The sequence below is a fragment of the Staurois parvus genome, unplaced genomic scaffold (genome assembly GCF_062004578.1).
Source record: "Staurois parvus isolate SC_StPar_1 unplaced genomic scaffold, SC_StPar_1.0 ptg001853l, whole genome shotgun sequence".
NCBI classification, from domain to species: Eukaryota; Metazoa; Chordata; class Amphibia; order Anura; family Ranidae; genus Staurois; species Staurois parvus.
Genome location: NW_028319649.1, coordinates 114,912 through 136,854, shown reverse-complemented (window position 1 = coordinate 136,854; position 21,943 = coordinate 114,912). Strand labels below are relative to the sequence as shown.

General features: G+C 49.6%; 1 protein-coding gene across 2 annotated transcripts in view; it reads left to right on the top strand.

The window, feature by feature from the left end:
- Window positions 1-19,862: 19,862 nt before the first annotated feature.
- Window positions 19,863-21,943, top strand: part of HOGA1 (4-hydroxy-2-oxoglutarate aldolase 1) — a 93,835-nt gene continuing 91,754 nt past the window's right edge. The window contains exon 1 of one of the 2 annotated variants that reach the window (XM_089664195.1): window positions 19,863-20,261. In XM_089664195.1, coding sequence (XP_089520321.1) covers window positions 20,000-20,261 — 262 coding nt within the window. In that variant the 5' untranslated portion in view covers window positions 19,863-19,999. The remainder of the gene's footprint in view (window positions 20,262-21,943) is intronic. The other variant, XM_089664193.1, reaches the window with a different exon arrangement.

The following is a 21,943-nucleotide window of genomic DNA, read 5'->3' as shown; positions in this document are numbered from 1 at the left end:
TATGTTCGTTTGGTGTGGGTCCATTCTTTGAAGAAGCTTTAATATTGATCAACGGAAGTAGGAATATGTTGTTTTGTGAACATTTGCTTTTTTTATGTAGTACCCCCTTACCCCTAGATAAGGAGGACCTCCTAGGTCAGGGGTCTGCAACCTTTAAGACATAAAGATCCACTTGGACCCGTTTCCGAGAGGGAAAAAAAGACTGGGAGCCGCAAAACCATTGCAACATTTAAAACAAATCCGACACTGCATATATTGCAAAAAGCGCTCTGGTCATGAAGGGGGTTTAAGGGCCCAGTAAGCAAAGGGTTAATCAGGGCCACAGTGTATCGTCATAATCACAATCATAGCCTTAGGTCAGTGGTGGGCAACCTTTTTTTTCAACTGAGCCAAATCTCGCCAAAACCACGATTGAAATTTATTTTGAGAGCCACATTTTTAAAACTGAAAATACATCCCCCATATAGTAATTCATCCCCCATAGTAATTCATCCCCCATATAGTAATTCATCCCCCATATAGCAATTCATCCCCCATAGTAATTCATCCCCCATATAGCAATTCATCCCCCATATAGCAATTCATCCCCCATATAGTAATTCATCCCCCATATAGCAATTCATCCCCCATAGTAATTCATCCCCCATATAGTACTTAATCCCCCATATAGTACTTAATCCCCCATATAGTAATTCATCCCCCATATAGTAATTCATCCCCCATATAGTAATTCATCCCCCATATTAATTCATCCCCCATATTAAGTCCCCAAGTCCCCCCTGTGTCAATTCACTTACCTTTGCTCCGCGCGTTCCTCTCGCCGTGTTCCCGCGCCGTTCCGGTGTAGCATGAAAATCTGTCTCCTATGAGGATCTGTCCCCCTCGACGTATCTGCGCATGTGCCAGTTTCAGGCATTAGCAGCCGATCGGCGATCTCCGGCACATGCGCAGATACGTCGAGGGGGACAGATCCTCATAGGAGACAGATTTTCATGCTACACCGGTCTTCAGGGCGGACTGTGAGAGGAGCCTAGCGGGAGCCTAGCTCCGCGGGCCGGATTAAAAGGTCCGCCGGGCCGTAGTTTGCCCATTGCTGCCCTATTGCTTGTCACCTGGTGGGCAGTGTGCTCCGGAGCCGCAGCCAAGGTGAAAAAGAACCGCATGCGGCTCTGGAGCCGCGGGTTGCCGACACCCGTCCTAGGTGGCTCAGTGGGCTAGCATTTCAAAACTCAAGGTGGAAGCCTTGACTCTTTGAGGGGTAAAAAGTATTGGGTGCCAGTCACCTTAGAACATTTCAGAAAAACTGTTAAAGTGGTGGTAAAGCATTAAAGAAGTACAGCCAAAGCTCGTAACAAGACTGGTTGGTGGCAGGGCCAAATCCAGTGATGCATATCCAGACCATGCCCAGAAGAGATGCCAGTGTGGGGTACTTGTGCAGAATCACATCACTATTAAATGTCGTTGGAGGGTTTTAAATAAATGTAACTCATATCCAAGCCATCTAAACAAAACATTGTTTGGGGATCCACTGAAACAGGGGCGGACTGACCATTTGGAAACTCGGGCACTGCCTGAGGGCCCGGGGTCAGTAGGGGGCCCCATGAGATGCCCCTGGTACCTTTTTCATAGGCTTTTTTGAGTTTGGGCAAGGACACAGGGGCCCCATGATCCCCTATTGCCCGGGGACCCCATGAGTTGTCAGTCCACCCCTGCACTGTAACAGTACATTTTGAAAGGACTATACCACATACAATAGCACAAATGGTTTTCAGTCTTCGAGTGGGAAATCAGGGTGACTTAACCAGGGAATTGCACTAACATGTAGAAGATCAGGAAGGTATCTTGTTGATCTTCTGTGGGCCTTTTCACCAGGGATTGATTGAGTGCGATAAGCACAGCCAAATAATGGTGCCCTTGGCCCCCTCCATTTCCCAAAGCACAGCTCAAGGGTCTCTCCCTTGGCTGCTATTTTACTCTAAGCACAGCCCAACAACTGCCCCCCCCCCCAAGTTCCCTTCATTGCTCGAAGCACAGTTCAACAACGATGTCCTCTTGGCCCATCTATTGCCTTAAGCACAGCCCAACAATTTTACCCCCCTGGTTCCCTTCATTGCTCTAAGTACAGAGCAACAACGGTTCCCCACTTGGCCACTCTATTGCCCTAAGCACAGTTCAATAATGATGCCATCTTGGCCCATCTATTGCCCTAAGTGCAGTCAACAATGGTGCCCCCTTTGGCCACTCCATTTCCCCAAGCATGGTCCAATGATTTTTCCCCTTTGCGGCTACATTGCTCTAAGCACAGCCCAACAATTGTCCCCTTGATTCACTTCATTGTCCTAAGTGCAGCACAACAATGGTTCCCCACTTGGCCTCTTCATTTCTCTAAACATAGCTCCACAATGATGCCCTTCTTGGCCCCTTAATTTCTCTAAGCACAGCTCAAAAATGGCGCCCTTCATGGCCCCAAGTGCAGCCAACAATGGTGGCCCCTTTGGCCACTCCATTTCTCCAAGCACAGTCCAACAATTGTTCCCCAATTGGCCCCTCCATTGCTCTAAGCACAACCCAAAAATGGTTCGCCTCTTGGCCCCTCCATTGCCATATGCATAGCTCAACAACTGTACCCCAGTAGGCCTCTTCATTACCATAAGCACAGCCCAACAACAGTGCCTCCCTTAGCATCAACATTACCCTAAGTATAGCTCAACAATGGATCCACTTTGGCCCTTCCATTGACCTAAACACAGCTCAACAGTGCCTCCTCCCCTTGGCACCTTCACTGCTCAACTGACAAGACCTCGATTTCTCTAAGCACAGCTCAAAAATGGCACCTTTCATGGCCCCTCTATTCCACTAAGTGCAGCCAACAATGGTGGCCCCTTTGTCCTTTCGATTTCCCCAAGCACAGTCCAACAATTGTTCCTCCTTGGCCCCTCTATTGCTCTAAGCAGAGTCCAACAATGGTTTGCCTCTTGGTCCCTCCAACTCAACAATTGTACCCCACTAGGCCCCTTCATTACCATAAGCACAGCTCAACAACGGTTCCCTCCTTAGCCCCTCCATAACCCTAAGCATAGCTCAACAATGGATCCCCTATAGCCCAAAAATGGTTTCCCCCCATTAGCCCCTCTATTGCCCTAAACACAGCTCAACAAGGCCCAGCTTCCCCCCGGACCCCTCCACTTCTAAACTGACAAGACCTTAAGACTCAGCAAGCTCCGGGGGGATAGATGTGTGTGGAGCTCTAATGCTCCTTGCCTGGGCCAAAAGGGAGGAGACCCATGGCGTGGAATGTGAATAAACAATACAGGTCCTGGCAGTTAGGTTCATTGGTAAAAATACATCTGTGGAAGGGAAGATGGAATCAGTTAGCTCAGGGTAAGGGGGCAAAAAGAAAAAGGGCATGACAGCTAGAGGAAAAACCCCGTGGGGCCCCAAGCATGTACTTCATTTGCATAATGGTTAATCTAGCCCTGCTTATCCCTGAAGATTTTAGTTCAGCCTTTACGACGACGTTGCATCAACGCTTTCATCCAAGGATTTATTCCGCTACAGTTAGAGGTAGGGAACAGATTTTCCCTTCTTAATTCCTCTACAGGAATTTTTGCAGATGTAAATTTTTTTTTAGCTTTTTTTTTATAATTCAACATATTTTTTTTTTCCATAGTACCGTATGTACCGTATGGTTGATACAAGTAGCACCTGCACTTGGCCCTTCCTCCGGCTGTTACAAATGAGGCTCATTACGTTTTCTACTTGGGTCATCGCTTTACATTCTTGCTCCTCTGTTTTCAATTTGTCCGATGGAAAAGGCTAATTGGATCCAGATTGTTTATTCATCCCGACCTGCCGCTGAAACCGGCAATATATTACCTCTATGATCATTAATATGGAGGAACGTCCCTTACATTGGGGGGTCAGTGGGAAGAATGTCCCTTACATTGGTGGTCAGTGGGAAGAATGTCCCTTACATTGGTGGTCAGTGGGAAGAATGTCCCTTACATTGGGGGGTCAGTGGGAAGAATGTCCCTTACATTGGTGATCAGTGGGAAGAATGTCCCTTACATTGGTGGTCAGTGGGAAGAATGTCCCTTACATTGGGGGTCAGTGGGAAGAATGCTCCTTACATTGGGGATCAGTGGGAAGAATTCTCCTTACATTGGGGGTCAGTGGGAAGAATGTCCCTTACATTGGTGGTCAGTGGGAAGAATGTCCCTTACATTGGGGGTCAGTGGGAAGAATGTCCCTTACATTGGTGATCAGTGGGAAGAATGTCCCTTACATTGGTGATCAGTGGGAAGAATGTCCCTTACATTGGTGGTCAGTGGGAAGAATGTCCCTTACATTGGTGGTCAGTGGGAAGAATGTCCCTTACATTGGGGGTCAGTGGGAAGAATGCTCCTTACATTGGGGATCAGTGGGAAGAATGCTCCTTACATTGGGGGTCAGTGGGAAGAATGTCCCTTACATTAGTGATCAGTGGGAAGAATGTCCCTTACATTGGTGGTCAGTGGGAAGAATGTCCCTTACATTGGGGGTCAGTGGGAAGAATGCTCCTTACATTGGGGATTAGTGGGAAGAATGCTCCTTACATTGGGGGTCAGTGGGAAGAATGTCCCTTACATTGGTGATCAGTGGGAAGAATGCTCCTTACATTGGTGATCAGTGGGAAGAATGCCCCTTACATTGGTGATCAGTGGAAAGAATGTCCCTTACATTGGGGGTCAGTGGGAAGAATGTCCCTTACATTGGTGATCAGTGGGAAGAATGTCCCTTACATTGGTGATCAGTGGGAAGAATGTCCCTTACATTGGGGGTCAGTGGGAAGAATGCCCCTTACATTGGTGATCAGTGGGAAGAATGTCCCTTACATTGGGGGTCAGTGGGAAGAATGTCCCTTACATTGGTGGTCAGTGGGAAGAATGTCCATTACATTGGTGGTCAGTGGGAAGAATGTCCCTTACATTGGTGATCAGTGGGAAGAATGTCCCTTACATTGGGGGTCAGTGGGAAGAATGCCCCTTACATTGGTGGTCAGTGGGAAGAATGTCCCTTACATTGGGGGTCAGTGGGAAGAATGTCCATTACATTGGTGGTCAGTGGGCAGAATGTCCCTTACATTGGGGGTCAGTGGGAAGAATGTCCCTTACATTGGTGGTCAGTGGGAAGAATGCTCCTTACATTGGGGGTCAGTGGGAAGAATGTCCCTTACATTGGTGGTCAGTGGGAAGAATGTCCCTTACATTGGGGGTCAGTGGGAAGAATGTCCCTTACATTGGTGGTCAGTGGGAAGAATGTCCATTACATTGGTGGTCAGTGGGAAGAATGCCCCTTACATTGGTGATCAGTGGGAAGAATGTCCCTTACATTGGGGGTCAGTGGGAAGAATGTCCATTACATTGGTGGTCAGTGGGAAGAATGTCCCTTACATTGGGGGTCAGTGGGAAGAATGTCCCTTACATTGGGGGTCAGTGGGAAGAATGCTCCTTACATTGGGGGTCAGTGGGAAGAATGTCCCTTACATTGGTGATCAGTGGGAAGAATGTCCCTTACATTGGGGGTCAGTGGGAAGAATGTCCCTTACATTGGTGATCAGTGGGAAGAATGTCCCTTACATTGGTGGTCAGTGGGAAGAATGTCCCTTACATTGGTGGTCAGTGGGAAGAATGTCCCTTACATTGGGGGTCAGTGGGAAGAATGTCCCTTACATTGGGGGTCAGTGGGAAGAATGCTCCTTACATTGGGGGTCAGTGGGAAGAATGTCCCTTACATTGGTGATCAGTGGGAAGAATGTCCCTTACATTGGGGGTCAGTGGGAAGAATGTCCCTTACATTGGAGGTCAGTGGGAAGAATGTCCCTTACATTGGTGATCAGTGGGAAGAATGTCCCTTACATTGGGGGTCAGTGGGAAGAATGTCCCTTACATTGGAGGTCAGTGGGAAGAATGTCCCTTACATTGGTGATCAGTGGGAAGAATGTCCCTTACATTGGGGGTCAGTGGGAAGAATGTCCCTTACATTGGAGGTCAGTGGGAAGAATACTCCTTACATTTTTTTTTTTAATTATTCAACATTTTTTTTTCAATGTACCGTATGGTTGATACAAGTAGCACCTGCACTTGGCCCTTCCTCCGGCTGTTACAAATGAGTCTCATTACGTTTTCTACTTGGGTCATCGCTTTACATTCTTGCTCCTCTGTTTTTAATTTGTCCGATGGAAAAGGCTAATTGGATCCGAATTGTTTATTCATCCCGACCTGCCGCTGAAATCGGCAATATAATACCTCTATGATCATTAATACCGATCAGCGGCTTCTCTGTCTAATTTATTACTTCTCTTATGACTTGCAGTAGTATGGGGGATTTGTAAATGACGCACTATGTTAGCTGCTCACCTAGCAGTCCTCGGCACCTCCTCCTGACCGGCTCTCCAGCTGCCTGTAGCTGTGGTACGAAGGTCTCTAACGGCTGCTGTTTTGTATGGTTTGCAGAAAATGTCTTTTTACCGTTCAGATGTTGTTTCCATCTGTGCCAATTATTCTCCGTTATACTGCTCACAGTTTCTAAAAGAGGGAAGGTAAGGTGTCTTGGCAGCTGAACTACAGCAAACAGCTGAATATATAGAAAGTTCTGCCCTCAGAGCTCGAATGGCGGTGGTCCTCCTGGGTCCAAAAAAGCAAAATGAAAAGCCAAAGCATGGCTTGAAGTGGCCACCAGAAAAAGGAGATGTGGGAGATTCCTTATAGTGTTGGGCAGCCTTTCTCAACCTTTCTACCCCAGGTGAACCCTTCAAATAATGTTCAGATCTCAGGGAACCCTGGTAAGATTAGACCATTGGAAAATGCCCCTTACATTGGAGGTCAGTGGGAAGAATGTCCTTACATTGGTGGTCAGTGGGAAGAATGTCCCTTACATTGGAGGTCAGTGGGAAGAATGTCCCTTACATTGGAGGTCAGTGGGAAGAATGTCCCTTACATTGGAGGTCAGTGGGAAGAATGTCCTTACATTGGTGGTCAGTGGGAAGATGTCCCTTACATTGGTGGTCAGTGGGAAGAATGTCCCTTACATTGGGGGTCAGTGGGAAGAATGTCCCTTACATTGGGGGTCAGTGGGAAGAATGCCCCTTACACTGGGGGTCAGTGGGAAGAATGTCCCTTACATTGGGGGTCAGTGGGAAGAATGTCCCTTACACTGGGGGTCAGTGGGAAGAATGTCCCTCTACATTGGTGATCAGTGGGAAGAATGTCCCTTACATTGGGGGTCAGTGGGAAGAATGTCCCTTACATTGGAGGTCAGTGAGAAGAATGTCCCTTACACTGGGGGTCAGTGGGAAGAATGTCCCTTACATTGGGGGTCAGTGGGAAGAATGTCCCTTACATTGGTGGTCAGTGGGAAGAATGTCCCTTACATTGGAGGTCAGTGAGAAGAATGTCCCTTACATTGGGGGTCAGTGGGAAGAATGTCCCTTACATTGGAGGTCAGTGAGAAGAATGTCCCTTACATTGGGGGTCAGTGGGAAGATTGCCCCCTTACATTGGTAGTCAGTGGGAAGAATGTCCCTTACATTGGTGGTCAGTGGGAAGAATGTTCCTTACATTGGTGGTCAGTGAGAAGAATGTCCCTTACATTGGGGGTCAGTGGGAAGAATGTCCCTTACCTTGGTGGTCAGTGGAAGGAGGAGGACACACTGAAGGAGCTCTCCCTGAGAACCAGCGTTTTCAAGCCTGGGCCTTGCCTGCTAGCTTGGCCCAGGAACCATGCCTGATCCAGGGGTAGGCCCTGGGAGGGATTCCCCTGATGAGACCAGGCCTAGTGAAGAGGAGGAGGTGGAGGACCTGACTGTGGGTCCCGGCCCTGGTGAGGATGTCGATGTCTTCAGACAGAAGATTACTGATAGATTTGTGACTATTGGAAGAGCTGAGGAGAAACTTAATGTTTTGAAATCTGAACACAAAACCTTCAGAGCCAAATACTGCCAGGCCTGGAGCAAGAACAGATTGGGCATGAAGCCAGCGCTCCAGCACATGGAGGACAAAGTAAAGAAACAATCTTTATTATTAGAAAAGTTGAAAGCAAGAAGTGGAGCATTTAAAGAAAAGTTTGATAATGAGAGGAGATTTGCCAGCCAGACATCAGTGAGCTCTGTGGATCAGCAGCCTCAGGTAATGGATGACCTGGCTCCATCTACATCAGCGTCTCTCCCCCCATGTCAGGCTGTGGAATCACCAGTGGCAACCAGCCAGGGGGTTGAGGGTGAGTATGAAACCCTGAAGTTCATCCAGCAGATGGAGTCACCCCTGAGAGCAGACAAGTTTGCCTTCACTGATGACCCTTCAGAAGTCCCTGAGGATGGACAGAGGAGGTACAGAGCAGCAAAGCCAAGACTGGTGGAGAGATCCCAATACACCAAGATGGCTGCTTCCAGCATGTCTGCCCCACCTGCTGTGGTGAGTACTGTGGATGAGGAGCTCTGCAAGCAACCTGCTGTGGAGGAATCCTCAGCCAACCTGGAGGAAAAATCCCTGGCAGAGAGGTCTCCATACCATCAGGGGAATGTGGATGAACCTGCACCAAGCACCCCACGGATGGAAGTTACTGCTGCTGTTCCTGCTGAGACCAGTAGTCCCTCCAAAGGCAAGATGGCTGCCACCTGCAGAGAGACTGTTTCACCTGAGCTCCCAGGTGCTCCAGACCTGATTGATGCTGGTGGGGGAGGGGAGCAGCACACTGCACAACATGGAGAGCAAACAGCACACATGGATGTCTCACTTGTTGCTGTGTCTGAGAATCCAATCCAGTCCTGGGCTGAGTCTCCTTTCTTGGAGCAAGAGATGACTGATGGAGCTTCTATGGTTGCAGCAGTGAGTGCGGACATTGCTGTGAAGTCTATGACTGTTGAGACTGGTAAAGCAATGGATGTGTTGGTGGTGGGTGGAGGTGAAGGGGTTAACATTGCTGACAGAGGTAAAAATGACATTTCTCCCCCTGCTGAGCAGAGAGAGGATACACCATCCAATCCCAGATCTGTGCAATCGGTATCTGCTAGAGTTGCACCAGACGCTCCCAGACACACAAATGTTTCTGCTGCTGGGAGGATTGGGGGGAGCTATGCCTCTGTTTTGGGGAGTCGCACCAAGGGGGGTGGGGGTAGTGTTGGGAATGCTAATGGTCATAATTTGGGGAGGTTTGGTGGTGGGATGGTTGGTGGGGTCAGGAGAAGGAATGTGGTACAGTTGAAGTGGGAGGGGGAAGGGAACCCACCAGTAAGGGGGAGGGTGGCGGAGTTGATTCTAGAGATGGCGTTTAAAGCCTGTGATGTGTTTGCGTTGATCTGCCCAGTAGGCAGCTATGAATACGATTTGTCATTTGTAAAACCTGAAGGCCTGGACCTGTTTTGGGAGAGATATTGGAGGTGCAGGAGCCTTCAGCAGTGGAGAGGTTTGGTGGCAAAGGTGGTTTCCAGACAGCCTTTGATAAAATCGGTGACAATCCTGGTCCGGAATGAATCCATACCAGAGGCTGATTTGGTAGTTTGGCTACGCCGACATGGTGAGGTCCTCACCCCACTGCGGAAGGTCCTGGATGAGCATAGGATATGGACAGGGTCCTGGACGGTGTCAGTGCAATTGAGGGTGCTGGGCAATGTGGTTCAGCATCTTCCCTGCTCAGCCTTTCTGGGGAGGGATAGGCTGACCATTTTCTATCAAGGTCAGCCTAAAGTTTGTAACAAATGCGGAGAGAAAGGCCATTTTGCGTCGTCCTATACCATCAAGAAGTGCTCACTGTGCCAGGATTTTGGCCATTTGGCCAAAGAATGTACCGAGATTCGGTGTAATTTGTGCCAGCAGCTGGGTCATCCATACAGTCTGTGCCCAGAGGCACTACACAACCTGCCAGGACTGGAGGCTGAGCTGCAGAGGCTGGATAAAGAGGATGAGGCAGCTGATGCTAGGGAGGAAACTGTTGTTGCCCCTCCTGTGTCTGTTCCGTCAGATTGTGTTTCCCCCAGTAATGTCACCCCTGAGTCTGTCCCTCCTGTTCCTATGGTACGTAGATCCTCCAGACTGGCGGAAGCTGCTGGGGGGGGCTGGTTTAGTGGATCTTCCCTCTCGGCCTACTCCACCTCCGGTACCTGTCCCCCATCAGCGCAAACGTGGTCAGGAGGTTGTGGGGGTGCCGGATGGGGGTGGAGCCGATGGGGCTCAGGGAGGGGTATCCATGTCCCATGTCTCACCTCCTGCTGGGGGGGATTCGGCTGATGAGTGGTGGGAGAGGGTGAAGGAGAAGAGGAAGAAGAGGATGAGAAGAGCTGTCCTCTCTTCCTCAGAATCAGATCTAGGAGGGGTCCCTCTTGGCAATACTTTTTCAGTTTTGTCAGGTGATGAGATGGTATCTGATATATCCATTTCTCTATCATCTATGGATGAGGGGGAGTCACGTACTCTGAAGAGAGCTGTTTCGGGTGATGAGAGTGTGGTAGAGGTTAAGAAACGACTACCCCAATCATCCTGATGGCAGTTCCCACTCTGTTAAAGGTGGTGACCATTAATGTCGCCAGCATTAAATCTGCAAGAGCTCGTGATACGGCCTTATTTTTGCTCAGCGAGTTTGATGCTGAGATTTTATTTTTGCAAGAGACCTGGCTCAATACATTGGCCGATGTCTATCTAGCAAAAAGGGAGTGGAGATGTGGTCCCTCCTTTTGGTCTCTTGCGGCTGAACCTTGCAGCGGAGTTGCGGTCCTTTTTAAAACCGATATGGTAACGTGCCGGCGGGTAATTGAGGTAGAAATGGGGAGATGCATGGTCTTAGATGTCTCTGTTAGGGGGCAGGACCTGCGCCTGATCAATATCTATGGACCGCAATCAAAATGGGGCAGGAAATGCCTCCTCACAAAGATCAAGCCCTTCCAGCAGGTTGTCTTTGGAGGTGACTTTAACACCATAATTAGGCCTGAAGACAGGAGAGGCTCCATAGACAGGCTGGGTTATGATAGCGTTTTTCTCAGAGATTTGGTTAGACAGGCAGGCCTGGTAGATGTGCACATTAAGCACTGCCCTGGCAGCACGGGGTTCACATTTCAGAGAGGGAATAGTCAGAGCAGGATAGACAGGTTTTTTTTAAAGGAGAACTCTGCTTTCTCGGCTCCTGAGTTGAAGGCGGTGGAGTTCTCTGACCACTGTATGCTGTCTGTGACTCTGGATGCCTCGGACACTCCACCCAGGGGAAGGGGTGTCTGGAAACTGAATTCGGCTCTCCTGGAAGATGTAGAGGTAAGACAATCCTTTGAGGATTTTTTTCAGGCACAGGTTTCTATTCTGGACTTTTGCAGCACTAAGTCAGAGTGGTGGGAGCTTGTGAAACAAAAGGGCGATTGGACTTTTCAAAGCCATAAGTAAGAAGAAGCAGCTAGGTATGTATATTGCCTACCAGCATTTGCGGAGGAAGCTTGATCGTCTTGTCTCGTATGGAGGAGATCCAGGGGAGATCTCTGAAGTGAAGCTTCTTCTTAGGAAGTGTCAATACGACCGGCATGCCTCCTTGGTTCTGGAGAGGGATTATGGGAAATATCACTCACCTGATCCTTACCAGAACTGTAAGCAAGGCATAGCAATTAAGACGGTCATTGGCCTGAAAGACAGTACGGGTTCCCTGATGAAGTCCAGATCAGGGATCTTGGAGATCTTTGGGTCGTATTATGCAGACCTCCTGGGAAGAAAGGACCTTAGCCGGGACAGGATGGAAAGCTTTCTGGATTCTACTCCAGGATTGGGAAATGGTGCATTGCTTTTGATGAATTTGACAGAACCAATTTCAACAGATGAGGTAGTTCATGCTATAGACAAGCTGGCTACCAAAAAATCGCCTGGGCCAGATGGATTGACAGCTGAATTTTACAAGTGTTTTAAGTCCATTCTGGCTCCCTTTTTAGCGGAGGTTTTTAACAGCTGTCTAGAAGAGGGTTCGCTCCCTCCCTCCATGAGGCAATCTGCTGTGATTCTTCTGTCAAAAGGTAAAGACCCCTCAATGATTGAGAACTGGCGCCCCATCAGTCTTCTCAATGTTGATAGAAAGATCTTGGCAAAGATTCTATTTTGGCGCTTGTCGTCAGTAGCAGGCGATTTGTTGTCCAGCCATCAGCACTGTTCGGTCCAAGGTAGAAGTACCTTTTCAGCAGTTTTGGCTATCCGGGAGGCTTTGGAACGATGCAGGGCTGCTGGATGGAGAAAGTACTTGCTGGCATTGGATCAGGCGAAAGCTTTTGATCGAGTGAATCATGAATATCTGTGGTTGCTGCTTGGTAGATACGGCCTGCAGGGGAGGTTTATAGATTGGCTGAAGACATTATATAAAGGGGCTGAGAGCTTCCCACTTGTTAATGGTTGGGTTGGGCGGCCTTTTGAGGTTGGCTCTGGTGTGCGCCAGGGATGTCCTTTGAGCCCCCTGCTATATGCTTTCGCAATCGACCCCTTTGTAAGAAGGCTAGAGGGTGCATCGTTGTGCGGGGTGCCTCTGGGCATTGCTGGAGTGCCGCCTTTGAAGGTCGTTGCCTATGCTGATGATGTGTCTGTTATTATCTCTGGGACTGAGGAGGCGCAGGAGGTGGTCTCTGTGATAGAGCAGTACACGGAGGCTTCTGGCTCTAAAGTCAACCATGAAAAGAGTGAAGTTTTCTGGATGGGTGAGGAGGGTGAAAGCTTCGAACTTCCGGATGCCTTCCCAGAGCCCCAGCAGGAAATTAAAATTTTGGGCATCAAATTTGGTCCTGGTGACTATGGTCATCGAAACTGGGAAAGCAGGTTGGTAGTTGCCAATGCCAAAGTAGCGAGCTGGAAGAGATGGAGGCTTTCCTTAAGAGAGAGGGTTGACTTGATCAAAACTTACCTGATCCCGATCTTTTTATATGTCCGCTTCGTCTGTATCTTGCCGGTATCTCTCTATGCAAGGGTCTACAGCTGTTTTTTCCAACTGTTATGGGGAAACAGGCTGAACCTGATCAAACGCAATGTAACTTACCTGTCCAGGCGGGAGGGTGGCCTAGGAATGGTCAACCCGATAGTTTTCTTTTCTTTGCTCTTTTTAAAGTACAATCTTGGTAATATGTTAGCAGAGACCCCGCCGGGATGGGTGGGTATTTTTCAGTCTTGGTTTAGGCCTTTTCTGCATTGCTGGGAAGATGGCGGGCCAGTGAAAAGTCTGAGAGTCCGACATGGCAAGCTCCCGGCTTATGTTGCCCCGTGTCTGAAAATACTTCGGCAGTGGCAGGTGACAGTGAAGGATATCAGGTCCCTTCCCAGGAAGCTTCTGGGGGAGAGGATTTTGGCTTCTGCTTTCAGTGTGTCACTGGCCTTAAAGGATTGCCCAGGCTCCGTAATGAGGGAGGGATTGCGTTTAATTAACTTGGAGAGAATCCCTTTGAAGTTTAGGGATCAAGCCTGGCTCGCTTTCCATGGAAGGCTCTATGTGAGAGGGAACCTGAAGCACCGCCCTGTGGATGATCGGGATTGTCCTAGAGCAGAGTGTGTTGGTAAAGTAGAGTCTATGGACCACTTTCTGCTCCTGTGTCCCTTTAACATAGAGGTGTATAAAAGGGTGGGGAGGGTTCTGGGCATCCCCTTTCTCTATCGCATGAGTTATGCAGAGTGGGTGTACGGGGCATTCCCAGCTCGCTGGGACTTTGATTTGGATACACTTTTTCTAGTTAGTATAGTTGTTCGTTACTTCACATGGAACGCACGGTGTCAGATTACCATCCGGAAGAAAGTCCTCCCTGTAGAGGTGGTGGTGCACGATATTCTGGGTGAGGTTGGGAAGATTCGGGGTCTTGAGAAGGGCAGAGAGCCTCGGGCGGTCTGGATAAGGGCGTGGAGGAATATCAGACCTGCCTTTGGTGAACTGTCCATCTCTGGGTGAGGGGGTTTTTCCTTATACTGTTCTTTTCACTCCCGTAGTTTTTGTTGATTAAGATCTTTTTTGAAGAAGGGCTGCATGCATAAGGGGGGCGGGGTGGTTTCTTGACCTCACAGGTTTGATGTCTGGTGTAGTGATGTGAGTGGTAGTACGATTTATTTCCCCAATTATGTCAAGTTCATTTCTGAGACGTTTGTTTTTGTCTGACAGCAGATTTTGCTATGTTTATTTTCGTTTTGCTGTAAATATATATCATTTTTTTATATTCTGTATAATATTTTATGTTTATTGATTGCGAGACTTTTAATAAAGAAAAATTGGGAAGAATGTCCCTTACATTGAGATCAGTATGAAGAATGTCCCTTACGTTGAGATCAGTATGAAGAATGTCCCTTACGTTGGTGGTCAGTGGGAAGAACGTCCCTTACGTTGGTGGTCAGTGGGAAGAACGTCCCTTACGTTGGTGGTCAGTGGGAAGAACGTCCCTTACGTTGGTGGTCAGTGGGAAGAACGTCCCTTACGTTGGTGGTCAGTGGGAAGAACGTCCCTTACGTTGGTGGTCAGTGGGAAGAACGTCCCTTACGTTGGTGGTCAGTGGGAAGAACGTCCCTTACGTTGGTGGTCAGTGGGAAGAACGTCCCTTACGTTGGTGGTCAGTGGGAAGAACGTCCCTTACGTTGGTGGTCAGTGGGAAGAACGTCCCTTACGTTGGTGGTCAGTGGGAAGAACGTCCCTTACGTTGGTGGTCAGTGGGAAGAACGTCCCTTACGTTGGTGGTCAGTGGGAAGAACGTCCCTTACGTTGGTGGTCAGTGGGAAGAACGTCCCTTACGTTGGTGGTCAGTGGGAAGAACGTCCCTTACGTTGGTGGTCAGTGGGAAGAACGTCCCTTACGTTGGTGGTCAGTGGGAAGAACGTCCCTTACGTTGGGGGTCAGTGGGAAGAACGTCCCTTACGTTGGGGGTCAGTGGGAAGAACGTCCCTTACGTTGGTGGTCAGTGGGAAGAACGTCCCTTACGTTGGTGGTCAGTGGGAAGAACGTCCCTTACATTGGGGATCAGTGGGAAGAACGTCCCTTACATTGGTGGTCAGTGGGAGGAACGTCCCTTACATTGGTGGTCAGTGGGAAGAACGTCCCTTACATTGGTGGTCAGTGGGAAGAACGTCCCTTACATTGGGGGTCAGTGGGAAGAACGTCCCTTACATTGTTGGTCAGTGGGAAGAACGTCCCTTACATTGGGGGGGTTAGTGGGAAGAACGTCCCTTACATTGGGGGGGGTCAGTGGGAAGAACGTCCCTTACATTGGGGGGGTCAGTGGGAAGAACGTCCCTTACATGGGGGGGTCAGTGGGAAGAACGTTCCTTACATTGGGGGGGTCAGTGGGAAGAACGTCCCTTACATTGGGGGGGTCAGTGGGAAGAACGTCCCTTACATTGGGGGGGTCAGTGGGAAGAATGTCCCTTACATTGGGGGGGTCAGTGGGAAGAATGTTCCTTACATTGGGGGTCAGTGGGAAGAATGTTCCTTACATTGGGGGTCAGTGGGAAGAATGTCCCTTACATTGGGGGTCAGTGGGAAGAATGTCCCTTACATTGGGGGTCAGTGGGAAGAATGTCCCTTACATTGGGGGTCAGTGGGAAGAATGTCCCTTACATTGGGGGGGTCAGTGGGAAGAATGTCCCTTACATTGGGGGGGTCAGTGGGAAGAATGTTCCTTACATTGGGGGTCAGTGGGAAGAATGCTCCTTACATTGGTTGTCAGTAGAAGAATGTTGTTTTTTTTTGGGGGGGGGTTGTTTTTTCTTTTGTACACTTCTTTTTTGTTTGAGTATAGATCTATGCTTGTCCCGAGCATGTTTGAGGGCCGGTTCACATTATAGAAACGCAGTCCAGATGTGTTCCGGTGCATTTTTGACACGATCCAGTTCTCTACTTTATGCTGTCCAGTTAATTCCCCCCCCCCTTTCTTTTTCTTCAATTTATATAGGGACATGTGCAATCCAGTGCGTATTCCAGTGTGTTTTTGATGTGTTTTGCCACGTTTCTGTACAGTTCTGTGCAGAGAAAAATGCAGCCTGTTCTACTTTTTTTTCTGCACCCGCAATGCACTGGAACTGCAAGCATTGATGTGAAGAACTGTGACATTGACAATCATATCACCTACTTTCTGTGCGTTTTGGATGCAGAAAAAAAAGCAACTGAAACGCATGGAGAGTGAACCGGCCCTGAAGCTATTTACTGTTGACCGGCTCACTACCTCTGCTGGAAGTCTATTCCCGGCATCAACTACTCTTTCAGTAAAATAGTACTTTCTGAGATTAGTTCTGAACTTTCCTCCAGTTAGTTGGAGGTCCTCTCCTCCTGACCCTTCATGTATTTAACCACTTCCAGTCCGGACACTTTCCCCCCCCCCTTCCAGTCCGGACACTTTTCCCCCCCCCTTCCAGTCCGGACACTTTCCCCCCCCTTCCAGTCCGGACACTTTCCCCCCCCCCTTCCAGTCCGGACACTTCCCCCCCCCCCCTTCCAGTCCGGACACTTCCCCCCCCCCCTTCCAGTCCGGACACTTCCCCCCCCCCTTCCAGTCCGGACACTTCCCCCCCCCCTTCCAGTCCGGACACTTTCCCCCCCCCCTTCCAGTCCGGACACTTTCCCCCCCCCCTTCCAGTCCGGACACTTTCCCCCCCCCCCTTCCAGTCCGGACACTTTCCCCCCCCCCCTTCCAGTCCGGACACTTTCCCCCCCCCCCTTCCAGTCCGGACACTTTCCCCCCCCCCCTTCCAGTCCGGACACTTTCCCCCCCCCCCTTCCAGTCCGGACACTTTCCCCCCCCCCCTTCCAGTCCGGACACTTTCCCCCCCCCCCTTCCAGTCCGGACACTTTCCCCCCCCCCCTTCCAGTCCGGACACTTTCCCCCCCCCCCTTCCAGTCCGGACACTTTCCCCCCCCCCCTTCCAGTCCGGACACTTTCCCCCCCCCCCTTCCAGTCCGGACACTTTCCCCCCCCCTTCCAGTCCGGACACTTCCCCCCCCCCCCTTCCAGTCCGGACACTTCCCCCCCCCCCCTTCCAGTTCGGACACTTCCCCCCCCCCCCCTTCCAGTTCGGACACTTCCCCCCCCCCCTTCCAGTCCGGACACTTCCCCCCCCCCCCCCCTTCCAGTCCGGACACTTTCCCCCCCCCCTTCCAGTCCCCCTTGCAGAAGGCCAATCAGTGATCACATGATCAGGACCTCGCACAGAGGTCGCGTCCGACGAACGGTGTTCCATTGTGTCCGGAGGAGCGTGCACAAGCAGGGGGCGGGGAGGACATTTATAAATGGCCACCTGACCCTGCACTGACACTGTCCAGCCCTTTATATACAACGGCCGGCGGGAAGTGGTTAATGTAAGAACACTTACCTGTCCCAGGGGTCCAGCGATGTCCTTACCTGAGCCGATTATTCAAACATCTTAGGGTGCAGGTGCGGCCATATTTAGTACGGGAAACCAGAAGTGAAGCCTTGCGGTCTCCTACTGCGCATGCGTTTTGTGAATGGGCCGCAGTCTTCTGGGACCTGAGAAGTATCCCAGAAGGCTGCGGGGGTTAGGAGGGGGACCGAATGTCTGGCTCAGATCACTGCAGCGATCTGGAAGTGGGAGCGTGTACCTGTCAAAACCAGGCACCCGCTCCTCCCCCCCAAAAAAATGCCAAATGTGGCAGTGGAGGGGAGGAGGCTTCCCCTTTTGGGTGGAGTTCTACTTTAAGACTGTTTGCACAATATTAAGGCTCGTTCACTCTAGAATGCCGTGTGGGATCCCGCGTTGTGTGCTGCTTTCCCTCACCGCATTCCAATCGCAATGCCCTTGCGATCTGCAGTGGGTGTCAGTGCAAAGTTAACCACACCCCCAAATGCAGGTGTGTTTGCCCGCACCGGATCACATGGTACAAAAGTAAGGCATGCACTGCTATGGGTGCGGTGCGATTTCAGCTCATTCAAAATGATTAAGCGTCATCCTCACCTGGGCTGGTTCCTCGCCGGTCTTTGGGTAGCCGCCATCTTTAGTATGGGAAGCTGATTGTGAGTGCAGCTTCACATCTGGTTTCCCACTGCACATGTGCGAGCCGCCCTGTGCTTTGTGAATGGTCCTGCAGCCTCCTGGGACCTGAGAGCTCTGAGACTCGGGGGGATTAAGAAGAAAAAGGGGCCAGGCACTCGGGGGGTTAATGAAGGCAGAGTTCAGTTTCCTTGTCCTATGCCTGGAGAACACCGTGGGCCCCTGTGCTCCTAGGGCCCCTTAGTCCCCTTCTCTCCTTGTCCCTACAGAGTCCCTCCTGTCCTGCTGGTGTCAGCCTTCCTCTGCTATGGGGGACCTCCTCCTCCTCACCTCCTGGCTTCCTATTGGCTGTTGGTGAGGTGGAGACTTACAATGTATCAATGGCTCTTCACATGCTTTCCTGGTTTCTTATTGGCTGTCCTGGAGGTGAATGAGTGACAATGTATCTCTGTACTTTCCTGGCTTCCTATTGGCTGAGGGTGAGGTGGAGGAGTTACAAAGTTTCAATGGCTCTCCACAAACTTTCCTGGCTTCCTATTGGCTGTCCTGGATGTGAATGCATTACAATGTATCTCTGCACACTTTCCTGGCTTACTACTGGCTGTGGGTGATGTGAATGAGTTACAATGTATCAAAGATTATCCTTATACTTTCTTGGCTTCCTATTGGCTGTCCTGGAGGTGAATGAGCGACAATGTAGCTTAGCGCACTTTCCTGGCTTCCTATAGGCTATTGGCGAGGTATAGAAGTCACAATGTATCAACGATTTACCTCACGTTTTCCAGGCTTCCTATTGGCTGTGGGTGAAGTGGAGGAGTTACACTGTATCTCACCTCACTTTTATGGCTTCCTATTGGCTGTTTTGAGGTGAATGAGTTACAATGTATCTCAAAACACGTTCCTGGCTTGCTATTGGCTGATATAGTTTACAATGTATCAACCATTTTGCCACACACTTTCCTGGCTGAGGATGAGGCGGAAAATTACAACTGAATTGATTACAATTGTCATTCTCCTCATATTTTCCTGGCTTCCTATTGGCTGTTCTGGAGGTGAATGAGTTACAATGTATCTCTGCGCACTTTCCCGGCTTTCTATAGGCTGCTGGCGAAGGTGTCAATGTCAGTGATGTACCTCACACTTTCCTGGTATTCCATTGGCTGTGGGTGAGGTGTTACAATGTATCAATGACTGTCCACATACTTTCCCGGCTTCTTTTTGACTGAGGTTGAGAAGTTACATTGTATCATTAATTCTCCTCATGCTTTCTTGGCTTCCTATTGGCTGTCCTGAGGGGAAATAAGTTACAATGTATCTTAGCGCACATTCCTGGCTTCCTATAGGCTGCTGGCGAGGTACAGAAGTCCCGACGTAATCACCTCACATTTTCCTGGCTTCCTATTGGCTGTTTTGAGGCGAATAGGTTACAATGTATCTCAAAACACCTTTCTGGCTTCCTATTGGCTGTTGGCGAGGTATGCAAATCACAATGCATCAATGATTTACCTCACTTTCCCGGCTTCCTATTGGCTTTTTTGAGGTGAATGAGTTACAATGTATCGATGATTATCCGCACGCTTTCCCGACTTCCTATTGGTGAATTATATGATGATATATCTTACACTTTCCCGGCTTCCTATTGGCTGAGGTGGGGGAGTTACAATGTATCATTAATTCTGACACTTTCCTGGCTTCCCATTGGCTGAGGTGGGGGAGTTACAATGTATCATTAATTCTCCTCACACTTTCCTGGCTTCCTATTGGCTGAGGCTGAGGTGGGGGAGTTACAATGTATCATTAATTCTCCTCACACTTTCCTGGCTTCCTATTGGCTGAGGCTGAGGTGGGGGAGTTACAATGTATAATTAATTCTCTCACACTTTCCCGGCTTCCCATTGGCTGAGGGTGAGGTGGGGGAGATACAATGTATCATTAATTCTCTCACACTTTCCCGGCTTCCCATTGGCTGAGGGTGAGGTGGAGGAGTTACAATGTATCATTAGTTCTCTGACACTTTCCCGGCTTCCCATTGGCTGAGGGTGAGATGAATGGGTTATAAGACATTCCTGTGCTGTGACCCGGGCGGGGAGGGGGTCTATCAATCATTAACCCCTCAGCCTCCTCCGGTCACCATGCTGCTCCGAGCTCTGCTCCCACGCTGTGCCCGGACTTATGTCACCCCGGCCCGGCCTGTACCGGACCTCTCCGGGATCTTCCCGCCCATCTCCACCCCCTTCACTGACCGGGAACGTGTGGACTACGACCGGCTGACCGAGAACCTCCGGAAATACAGCGGGACCCCCCTCCGAGGTATGACACTACTGAGCATGCGCACAACCGCCCCCCACACTACCTACCCACCTGTATACTGTACACACCGCGCTATATACTCCTGTATACTGTACACACCCCGCTATATACTCCTGTATACTGTACACACGGGGCGCTATATACTCCTGTATACTGTACACACCCCGCTATATACTCCTGTATACTGTACACACCGCGCTATATACTCCTGTATACTGTACACACCGCGCTATATACTCCTGTATACTGTACACACCCCGCTATATACTCCTGTATACTGTACACACCGCGCTATATACTCCTGTATACTGTACACACCCCGCTATATACTCCTGTATACTGTACACGGGGCGCTATATACTCCTGTATACTGTACACGGGGCGCTATATACTCCTGTATACTGTACACGGGGCGCTATATACTCCTGTATACTGTACACACCGCGCTATATACTCCTGTATACTGTACACACCGCGCTATATACTCCTGTATACTGTACACACCGCGCTATATACTCCTGTATACTGTACACACCGCGCTATATACTCCTGTATACTGTACACACCGCGCTATATACTCCTGTATACTGTACACACCCCGCTATATACTCCTGTATACTGTACACACCCCGCTATATACTCCTGTATACTGTACACACCCCGCTATATACTCCTGTATACTGTACACACCCCGCTATATACTCCTGTATACTGTACACACCGCGCTATATACTCCTGTATACTGTACACACCGCGCTATATACTCCCGTATACTGTACACACCGCGCTATATACTCCTGTATACTGTACACACGGGGCTATATACTCCTGTATACTGTACACACCCCGCTATATACTCCTGTATACTGTACACACCCCGCTATATACTCCTGTATACTGTACACACCCCGCTATATACTCCTGTATACTGTACACACCGCGCTATATACTCCTGTATACTGTACACACCGCGCTATATACTCCCGTATACTGTACACACCGCGCTGTATACTCCTGTATACTGTACACACGGGGCGCTATATACTCCTGTATACTGTACACACCGCGCTATATACTCCTGTATACTGTACACACCGCGCTATATACTCCTGTATACTGTACACACGGGGCGCTATATACTCCTGTATACTGTACACACCGCGCTATATACTCCTGTATACTGTACACACCGCGCTATATACTCCTGTATACTGTACACACCGCGCTATATACTCCTGTATACTGTACACACGGGGCGCTATATACTCCTGTATACTGTACACACGGGGCGCTATATACTCCTGTATACTGTACACACGGGGCGCTATATACTCCTGTATACTGTACACACCGCGCTATATACTCCTGTATACTGTACACACCCCGCTATATACTCCTGTATACTGTACACACGGGGCGCTATATACTCCTGTATACTGTACACACCGCGCTATATACTCCTGTATACTGTACACACCCCGCTATATACTCCTGTATACTGTACACACGGGGCGCTATATACTCCTGTATACTGTACACACCCCGCTATATACTCCTGTATACTGTACACACCCCGCTATATACTCCTGTATACTGTACACACCCCGCTATATACTCCTTTATACTGTACACACGGGGCGCTATATACTCCCGTATACTGTACACACCGCGCTATATACTCC